General features: G+C 46.2%; 1 protein-coding gene across 1 annotated transcript in view; it reads right to left on the bottom strand.

Annotated features, from left to right (window-relative positions):
* Window positions 1-375: 375 nt before the first annotated feature.
* The window catches only part of emilin3b (elastin microfibril interfacer 3b), a 49,446-nt gene continuing 39,071 nt past the window's right edge, over window positions 376-10,750 (bottom strand). The window contains exons 3-8 of the mRNA XM_080445679.1: window positions 10,296-10,609; window positions 9,191-9,543; window positions 7,481-7,831; window positions 6,400-6,618; window positions 5,251-5,685; window positions 376-3,756 (exon numbers count right to left, since the gene is read on the bottom strand). Of these exons, the coding sequence (XP_080301805.1) occupies window positions 3,262-3,756; window positions 5,251-5,685; window positions 6,400-6,618; window positions 7,481-7,831; window positions 9,191-9,543; window positions 10,296-10,609 (2,167 nt within the window). The 3' untranslated portion in view covers window positions 376-3,261. The remainder of the gene's footprint in view (window positions 3,757-5,250; window positions 5,686-6,399; window positions 6,619-7,480; window positions 7,832-9,190; window positions 9,544-10,295; window positions 10,610-10,750) is intronic.

Raw genomic sequence — 10,750 nt, 5'->3', positions numbered from 1 at the left:
AAGCGCTACTTTTGATGCTTTTCTGTGACGCTGTAGAATGATCAAGTAGGGCGTTAATTTACGGAAAAACACAAAAAGTTCAAATATGGAGATGAGAGGTTTCTGCCCGACAACAACAATATCCTACTATAAAGTGTCTGGAAGCGCGTTTTCTTCTCAGTGGGTTGACGAGTTGTTCTGAACTTGCACACGGGTATTGACCATTGGGGTATGAAGAGAGTGACTAAGCCAATTGTTTCACTTTTCCTACGTTTAAGCTGTTTATTACCGTTTTTTTGGGAACGCTCCTCTGTAGTCGTGGTTACAGTGCCATAGCCTGGACAGACGGCAGGTGGAAATTACGTGTATAGACTAATAGTCTTCATATAATTAGTCTTCACTAAAATAATAATTAATGTTCATTATAAGATGATATCATTTCTGTCTACTCACTCTAGTGTTCTCATTGGTGGCTTTTAGGACAGTTCAGAGTTCAGATCCACCAATGACATCGTCGATCGATCGGGATTCCGAGCTAATGGAAACGGCACAATTTTTCTTAAAATTAGAAGCCATTGTTCTTGCATTAATACAATATAGATAAGGTTTAAATCTTGTTTTAAACGACCACGTTTAAAAGCTCAGCCGAGTGAGAGTGAGATAAATGGTTCCATCTTAATAATGAGCATTAGTGAGGACCAAGATAAGGTTGGAAAAGGGCGAAGGGCTTTTTTATGTGAAGGGGAATACATCAGGAAATTTAAACAATAGTCAAAGGAGAAATACATATATTTCTTTTCTTTTTTTTTTAAACATTTGTTTACAAAAGAATAGCACCATAATGACACACAGTATTCATAAAGGATCAGACAAAAGAGTCCACACACACACGCACACGCACACACACACACACACACACACACACACACACACACACACACACACACACACACACACAGACAGGGCGTCAACAATGTGCTGGCCAGTAGAGAAACCCGTAGCAGCATATTAGTCCAATACCATTTCCTTTGTTATTGTTTTTTTTTTTTTTACACAAGCATCTCTAATACAAACAATATAACATAACAATGCAGTCACTTCATATAAGTTAAACAAAAACGGTGTTATTGTTGTGAGAACAAAACAATCACGGTCAAAAAGAGAGACAGGGGGAAACAAAAACAAATGCCCTATAGAGAAAAAAAAGGGAAAATATTGCCCAGCTATACAACCAATAGGTGTGTCTCAGAACTCTCATGTTTGTCTCTGTCTCTATCCTCATCTCCCTCCTCCACTGAGCTGAAACCCCCTGTACACCAGGGGGGCGCTATGCCGAGAAGAGGGTGATGGGAAATGACTCACACGCTCCAGTTCAGTCCATTCGTGTCTGGCACACAGGTGACGGGACGGAAGAGAGGAAAGTCTGATTTATAGTCCGTCACATGGGTGGCGTTTGTGTGACGGAAATAGACGTTCCGCAAGCTCACGGCGTCACGGAACGTCACCCGGTGACGTTCCGTGACGCCATGAGCTTGCGGAGCGGCTATTTCCGCAGTGCCGCACCGCCATGACAACGGAGTATAAATAAAGCAGAATGCTACATTCACACCAAATGCGTTGACGTTCGTCAAGTCAACGGATCCGATTGGTTTTCAATGGAGAACATGCCATGATGTGGCACAACGCGGCCAGGTTTCCGACCTGTTACCGTATAAAAAGTTCCATCCGACGAAACGATCAAAATGGACCTATTTCTCACCTCAAATGTTCTCAGATGAATTATAAACACATGTACACTAAAACTGTATTTTAGCTATAAAATTAGATAGATAGTCCGGAAAAACAAAAACTAACACCGCCCCCCCACGAGCCATACGTACAATAACTGTGATACAGCTTACTACACCCTCTGGTCGGAGCATATAGGGGGCAGTGTGGTGCGTCTAGAAACGCATTTGGTGTGAACGCACGAGCCAGGCGAGAAGAAGAAGCACACGCACAGTTTAGATGTTTCGATCCGTAGCTACGGACGCTAACCGGTCTGTAGCTATATGAGAAGAAATAAAGCCCCGATTTATACTCCATCACGCGGTGGTGTTGCTGTGTGCGCCGAAAATAGCGCAATACCACAAACTCGCGACAGGGTCGCGTTTCGCAATGTTGTCGCGAGGTTGCGGATCAGAGCTATTTCCACCACCACGGGAAGGAGCTTAACCACTCAAACCCCAGCATCTGTATTGTGGGATAAGCTTTTGCAGAAAATAGCAGATCGACAAGCTCACAACACGCCGCAGCGGCTAATTTCAGCAAAAGCTTTCCCCACAATAATAGAAAACAGAAAAGACACTAGGCATAGAGCCCTGATGGACTCTGGTCAACCATAATGGGGTTTAAAGGAGTAGTTCACCCAAAAAAAGTCTTATTTTCTATCAATAACACACCCCATGAAGCCTGAATTCATGGACATTTTTAAGTTTTTGTCGCATTCCTGAGACAATAATTTGATTACCGTCTCCTACCGGCTAATGCATCTGGTAGGAGACGTAAAGGAGACTCTTTGTGTCTCCTAACCGAAATACACATGGTCATCAAATTATTGACTTAGGAATGCGACAAAAACAAAAAAATATCCATGAATTCAAGGCTTCATGGGGTGTGTAATTGATAGAAAATAAGTAATTTCTTAGGTGAACTATTCCTTTAAAGGTTTAATGACATTCACTTTTACACCACATTCAAAGTCTTTGTCCTGGTCCTTCAAAAGTGTACAAAAAGTTTTAAGTGAAAATTCCATTCCAGTGATCAATGGCAGGTGTTTTTCTCTCACATTTCTAAAGCCTTTTCAACTGCAATGAAAAAATAAATCTTTGCCTGCGGGTGTCGCTGGTGAGGGATTTTGCCTGTCAATCATCGCCTCTGCTCCGCCCCCCCCAAAGGAAAGGATAGGGGAGGGGAGGGGCGAGGAGGAGAGTGGGCGGGATTAATCGACTGTGACCTCACTGTCGAAGGGCCAAGCTCAGATTACTTTTCAGCCTAATTATTCAGAAAACCCCAGACCACAGAAAATCCACTGAATGTTCTAAGTTCAGGTTTTTTTGGGTGTAATTGAAGTCATAAAACCCCAAATAAAACATTGAAAATAAAAAAAGTGAAAATGAATGTCATGACACCTTTAAGTGGTTACAGTAAATCAATCACAAGTCATTCGGGGGCGTGCGAGAAGCACGCGCACCACACAGTTTTTCGTTTCGTCCTATTTCCGTAAGCTTATTATGACAGACGCTACTGGTCCGACCTCTTGGCGCAGTCCTTCACCTCCCCCTTCAGCTCGGCGAGCTGCTCCGAGTGCCGGGCCAGCGTGCCGTTCACCCGCGCCAGGTACGAGTCCGAGTGCCTCTCCAGCTCCGCGCGGATCCTCTCCAGGTGGTCGGCCAGCTCCGACAGGCCGCCGCACTGGCCCTCCACCCGGCTCACCCGGCCGTCCACCTCCTCGACCTCGCGCCGGACGCCCAGCGCCGTCGCGCGGCAGCCCTGCATCTCGCCCGTCAGCCGGCGCTTCAGGGAGGACAGCTCGCCCTTGAGCTGGGCCAGCCGCCGCTCGCCGGCGCCCAGGAGCGAGGCCTGGTGTCCCACCAGGCGGGTGATCCCTTGCAGCTGGCCGGCGAGCTGGTCCTCGCGCCGCTCCCAGGTGCTGTTGACGTGGCCCACCTCCCGCGAGATGAAGCTGACCGAGTCCCTCAGGCCCTTCAGGGTGCGGTTCACCGAGTTGATGTTGACCTGGAGACAGCGGTGGAAGAAGTGTTCAGACTTTGTACTTAACCCATTGAGACCTGAAGCCGATTCCACGTGTCTCCTAAATCTCAACAGTTTTCTGAAAAACGTATGTTTCTGTATCAGTGGTGCTCAATCTTTTTCATGTCAAGGACCCCCAAAAAAATGTTTTGGCCGCAGACCCCCATACATTTTTTTGTTCCAGGAACCCCCCAGAAGCAAAGATTTGAGTAAAAAAAAATGTGCTTAAAGAATATATATATTCAAAGATTTGCACACATTTTCACGATTTTTCAAAAATAGCAGATCTACAAGCTCATAGCGCGGCACTCGGTGCCGCGCTATGAGCTTGTGTATCTGCTGTTTTTGAATAGCCCAAAGTGTAAAATAATGCTTTTTATCTCAAATCTAAAATTGACACAGTTCCAGGTCTTAATGGGTTAAAGTGGTGGGATATTTCTCTCGTTAAAATAAGTGTTAAATAGCTCTATATTCTCATAGTAATCATGGCTATGGCCTCCTTGTTTTTTTCCCCCAGGTCTTTTAGTAAACAGAAAATATCGTTTCAGGTTGGGATACCAATTTCATCCAATCAGGAGAGAGAATTCCTACAGGATGCAGAATAAACAGAATATTGGTACTGATGACACAGACGGATTGAGCAGACAACATTGTCCATTATCCAGAGACACAGGAAGACTCTATAGCAATGATTACTATCAGAATATAGAGCTTTTAACTTATTCATCTTTTCCCCATGTTTTTTCGTTTTGTTTTAACCATAATACATCACTTACACTATGTTTAAGTCAATATACAAAAGTATTAACAAAGTATACTTAAAGCAGTAAAAGTACTTCTGCAGAAAGTTGGACGATCATTTTTGATCATTAACCACTTAAGCCCTAAATCAGGGGTCTTGAACCTTTTCAGGCCAGGGACCCCCATACTGATGGGGAGATGGAGCAGGGACCCCCTACCTCGTAGGGTAGGGGGGGCTACCACATATATTGTATATTTATGTATACAATTGTGTTTTATATTGCCTGCTCCTATACGCACCTGCCCCAGTAGTGTGCAAAATAAAAAATCTCTACAAAATATGTATAAACATACCATTTTATTGTGCATTGTGCCTCCAGTATCTGTTTGCTATGGATTCATGTTATGTTTAAAGACAATTTGACATTTTGGGGGGAAAAAAGGAAAAAAAACGTTTCTTTTTTTTTTTTCAAACAAAAATATTGTTTAATCAAACAACAATTTTGCGGACCCCCTGCAGTACCTCCGCGGACCCCCTAGGGGTCGCGGACCCCCTGTTGAATACCTCTGCCCTAAATTATACTTCAGATGTTTGAAAATAGAAGATGTGCAAAGATCACAACCCGTCATGATTTTATGGTCGGGACCATAAAAGTGTCAAACGTGTTATGTGCTCGTTAGTGCTCTCTCTAATCAATGAATGCATCAAAGACAGCCACCTGTTTGAAGTGAACTGACCTTAAGCAGGGTGATCTCTCCGCTTACGGAGCCCTCCTGCTCCTCCCGGGCGATGCGGTACAGCAGACCCTGCAGCGTGCCGTTCAGACGCTCCAGCCGGTCGGCGTGCGAGTCCAGGCGGTCCGTCGTCTTCTCGCACTCCTCCCCCGCCCCGCCCCCGCCCCCGCCCCCTCCCCCCGTCGCGGGGGGCGGGAGGAGGGAGGTGCCCGTGCCGGCGGGCGAGCAGGACGACGTGCAGAGCAGCTCCAGGTCGGTGAGCTGCTTGCGGATGCCGTCCAGGTCGCCCTCCACCCGCCGCCGCACCGACTCGATCTCCGTCTCCAGCGCCGGGACCACGTGGCCCTCCAGGAGCGCCGGCGCCGTGGCGTTGCTGAGCTCCTCCACCGCCACGAACACCCGCTCCTCCAGCGTCTTCAGCTTGTCCTCCAGGAGGGTCTTAATAAATAAAAAAAACATATATATTAATATTAAAGGTATGGGTAAGTGATATTTTTTGGTTAACTCTCTTACTGCCAAGGACAACTTATGAAGACTTATTGTTTTTTTATCGTTTTATAAAAGATCGCGTTGTTCCCTGTCACCCGAGTGATCAGGTTCACTTTCCACTCACCCGGATCCGGAAATAATAGATTTCCGCCTCCGTCCACTTCCTGTTTAACTTTTTCATTAAAATGTCTCTATCGTGAGTTGACTTTTTTCCCTCTGTATTTCGTGAGACTTCCTATTTTCAAAGTGCTGCTGCAGGAGAAGGCCAGGGGATGCCCCGTATGGAATATTTTTCTCTGGGCAATGCACACACGTACCGTGTGTGATTACAAACAGTCGGACAAGCGATCATAAGGGATATACATTTTCTGTGGCCAGTTGAAAAGGTAAGAAAAGCGTGCATTTTTGGCGAGAAATGGTATATTCACATGCTGTTAGAAGGCAAGGGGCCATCGCGGTTGTAATGTGTTTTCTCTGGGCGAGGCAACCGGATGAACGAATGAACATACATTTTCTGTGACCAGTTGAAAGGATTAAAAAAACTAAAATTGCTGGCAGTGGGCAAACGCAGCCAGAAATAAGTCTGGCAGTGAAATAGTTAAAACAGAAACTATTTTACACTATTTGAATATCCACCATTTGAAATGATCTGTTGCCTTATACCTTGAAGCCATCCAGACCTCCAGGGAGGACCCCCCCTCCGTCCAGCAGACCCCCCTCGGTGGCGTTGAGGCGTCCCTCCATGTCCACCAGGCGCGTCTCGATCAGGGTCTCCACGTGGAGCGACTGGTCGCTGAGCGCCGTCTGGAGCTGGCGCTGGGACTCGGTCAGACCTTTGACCGAGTCCTCCAGGAGGAGGACGCGATGGGACAGACTGTTCACCTGGTGTGGAAACACACAGATGTTTCGGTTATAAAAAGTATCCTCACGACAGTCATTATTCAAAGTAAAATGTCTAGTCTGTTGTGGTGTTTAGTACTGCAGTCATTCACCATGGAAGTGATGTAGCTGTCTCAACTATTGAACCCTGGTAAATATGAATAAACTAAAAGTCTAAAATTAAAGCAACAGGACACTCTGGTTGAGATTTGAGTTGTGTAGTTAGTTACCTTGCCATAATGTAATTCCAGACAAGTATTGAGTATGGTCCTCTAAACTAATGTATGTATTAGTGGGTGTATTGTTGTAATTCTTACAACTATGTGTGGATTGTATTACTGTAGATAAGGATAGGAGGAGAGTAGAGTGCAGTGGTGGAAAAAGTACTAAATTGTTTTACCTAAGTAAAAGTATCAATAGTATCAATTACTTACTGTTACAAGTAAGTAAGTAAGTCCAGAATTCAAAATTTACTTGAGTAAAAGTATAAAAGTATTGGTATCAAAATGTACCAAAAGTATATAGTGCTCTTTATGCAGAATGTCCCATTAGTTTTCAAATGTATAAAATGTATAAAAATCTTTAGAAAATTGCAGATCTACAAGTTCACGTGAGCTTGTAGATCTGCTATTTTCGAATGGCCGAAATGTATATAGGGCTGTGAGGGTAGTGTGGGCCTCTAAGATGTAGTGGAGTAGAAGTAAAAGTACTGAAAAATGGAAATACTCCAGTAAAGTAAAAATACCTCAAAATTATACGTAAGTACAGTACTAGAGTATGTGCGTAGTTACTTTACACCACTATGTATTACTGTAGCTCAGGATAGGAGGAGGGTAGAGTGCATGCAGGGCCTCTAAGGTCTCACCTGTCCACAGCAGCTCTCGGTCAGTGTCAGCCCCTGGATCTGGGCCTGCAGTGAGCCCAGCTCCTCCCTGATGCCCGTCTCCCTGCCGTCCAGGGACTGCTGCATCTGCTCGGCGCCGTCCACGTGCTCCCGCTGGCACTCCCGCCGCACCTCGCCGATGCGCTGGTCGCAGTGCGTCTCCATGCCCGTCAGGCGCCGCTCGAAGCCGTCCAGGATCTCGGCCCGCACGCCGGCCAGCTTGGCGTCCACCAGCTGCTCGAAGAGGGCGGGCGTGGCGGGTATGGGCCGGCCGCCGGCCCCGGTCGACTCCATCAGCCTCTTCAGCTGGCCGTCATGACCCATGACCATGCCCTGTGGAGAGAGAGAGAGAGAGAGAGAGAGAGAGAGAGAGAGAGAGAGAGAGAGAGAGAGAGAGAGAGAGAGAGAGAGAGAGACGGCCGTCAAAAAGTGCGACTCCTTACCCTCCTTCTAAACCGCCATGAAAGAGCACCTGTCTGCAATTTGCAGTGGTGGAAGAAGTACTCAGATATGGAGCGTTTTCATACGGTCAAACGTATGTGAGAAAAAGTGGGAAATGGAAAAAAATATATATATTTTACTCGATAAAACACTAAGAACCTTTGTGTTTTGTATATCAAAAACTTGATTAGCACAACTGTTACAGACTAGAAAGCAATAGTAATTTGCCGTTATGCTGTCTTATTTTGAACATAAGGCCTTTTGATGTCAATATTTTCAAATCAAAATGTTGTAATCAGGTGAAGGGGGTATACTTAAAGGTGAAACAAGTGATATTTTGTTGTTAAAATAAGTGTCAAATATTACTATATTAAATATAACATGTATATAAATATTATTTTGATAGTACTCATTGCTATAGAGTGTTTGTTCAGTCTCCCTGTCTCTTCAGCTCTCTTTAGTAAACAGAACGTTTTCAGGTGGATTGCAATGGAGGGGTAGCGCCATCCTGTGTTCTGTTGCACATGCTATATAGAGCAGCCTATTGTCTTAGCGATTATTTCACTGATTACTTTTTCAATTAATCGAGAGGCACATTTTCTTTTAATAATCTTTTTTTTATCAACAAATCAATGCAAACAAGTTTTAATAGATTTTTCAGAACAGACTAAATCAATCAGTCTGCTTATCTACTTAAAGTACTGTATGACTTCACCCATTTTCAACGTACTGTATCTTCATATAATTGGTCCTCACTAATGATCATTGTCTACTCACTCTGTGTCTCAGAGGGGGCTGTGGACAGCCTACCAGTGACATCATCGATGGGGAATCCAAGCTAATAGAAACGGCAGGCTTTCTATTACTGGAAAGTTAGCATGCTATAATGGAAGCCATTGTTCTCACATTTTGTTTGAAAAAAATAAATCTGCCTAATGATGATGAAGTGTCCACAGCCCTATGAGACACAGACCGAGTGGATAATTTTGCATTAGTGAAATAGAAAGGAGGTGTCATTCACTGCTGCCGTTTTTCCTTTTTCTCCTTTGTACATATAGCGTTTTGTATTTATTGATGACATGTATTATTATGTGCATTTTTTATGCTTTGTTGATGAATTGAATACATAGGGCCACAATGGAAACAAGCCCCCAGGACTTTTTTGTGTTATCCTTGTATCCTTAATGTCTGACTGTACCTCGTGCTGTTTACATTCAATCAATCAAACAAACAACACCAGCACTACAGTACCTGGATCTCCTCCAGGATGTGCGTCTTGGCCGTCAGCTCGTCCTTCACCTCCGTCACGCGTCCCGCCAGGTCTCCGAACCCGAACCCGAGGACCCCTCCCTCCAGCCCCCCGTCGGGGAGGGCGCCGTCCGGGATGGTCCCGAAGCCCACCGCGGCGGCGCCGGGGCGGGGCGGGTTGACCAGCAGCGAGGCCAGGAACTTGTTGGAGTCGTCGCGGAGCGAGGTGCGCAGGCGCTCCTCCAGGCCGCTCACCACCCCGTTCAGGGTGTCCAGGCCCTGGGTCAGCCGCCGCAGGTCCTCCTCCAGTCGGTCCAGACGCTCGCCGCTCACCCCGCCGGGAACAAACTTATTACCTGAACAGAGAAACAGCAGAGGAGTTGGAAATAAATAATTTGAACCGATGCCAAAGATTTTTTTTTAGTCCTAGAACTCAAATTGGGGTCTGGGGAACCCTGGGGTCTACTTCACCTATTATGACAAATTTTGGTGCATACATAGACATTTTATTTGAGGTTTGTCAGTGTTGTAATTGATTTTACATGAAGAATTACATGGTATTCTAATAACAGCTACGCAAGATGTGTGGCACTTACAACTGCCCAACAGCTGACGTGAGATTCAAGTGTACATACTGTAACAAGCCACGGACAGAATATCTTGATGAATCATAATCTGTGCGTAGAATTAAAGTCATGATGACACCCCCCCCCCCCCCCGCCAAAAAAAAACCCCCAAACTACTCAAGTAAAGTTATACAAGAACGGTCACAGTCGAAACACAGTCGCCCCGGGTCAAATCCGGCGACCTCGGAACGATCGCCACCAGGTGTTCATAAACGTCACCTTGGTAAAACTATGCCAAAACCTAACCTTATTCCTAAACTTAACCTCAATAAAAATATGCCTGCCCTAAACGTATTCCTAACCTTAACTTCCGTAAAACGGATACAAGAATACAAGAACTGCTGGGGACGAGCGGTCCGCGGAAAACATGGGGGCGAGTGTGTTTTGGGGCGAGTGTTCCGGTTACCAAGTAAAGTACAGAATACTCAAGTAAATGTACTTTATTACTGTCCGCCACTGGATGACATGCATTTTGTTCTCACCATAGTTTGGTTTTCCAGTGCCAGGAGGAATGGGTCTGCTGTCGGGCACGCCGGGGAACAGCCGGCCCGCGTCCAGGGTTCCCCCGCCGGGCCTGTGGTCCCCCGGCAGCGGGGGCTTGGGGCCGTGGGGGAAGCCCTTCACGGCGGGCCGGTGCGGCACGCCGCCGCCCCTGAAGGGGGGCACCATGATGTCAGGCAGGGAGGTGGGCCCGTCGATGCACTGCTCCCCTGAGAACCCGGGACAACACCTCCACTCCAGCTCCGTCACCGTCTTGTAGCCCACCTTGTACTTGGGTTTGTAGAAGGAACGGTACCTGCAGACAGTGAAAGGGTTTGTTAGTTTTAGGATTATTGCAATTCACCTGTACACTGGGATTAGCCTGGCGTACGTATCCCGCCTGCAACTGGTCTAACATGCGGCAGCTGCAGGCTCCTGACTGGTACCAAGGAATCTC

Source organism: Gymnoscopelus braueri, assembly GCF_963280865.1.
Source record: "Gymnoscopelus braueri genome assembly, chromosome: 12".
Classification (NCBI taxonomy): Eukaryota; Metazoa; Chordata; class Actinopteri; order Myctophiformes; family Myctophidae; genus Gymnoscopelus; species Gymnoscopelus braueri.
This window is presented reverse-complemented; position numbering and strand designations above follow the sequence as displayed.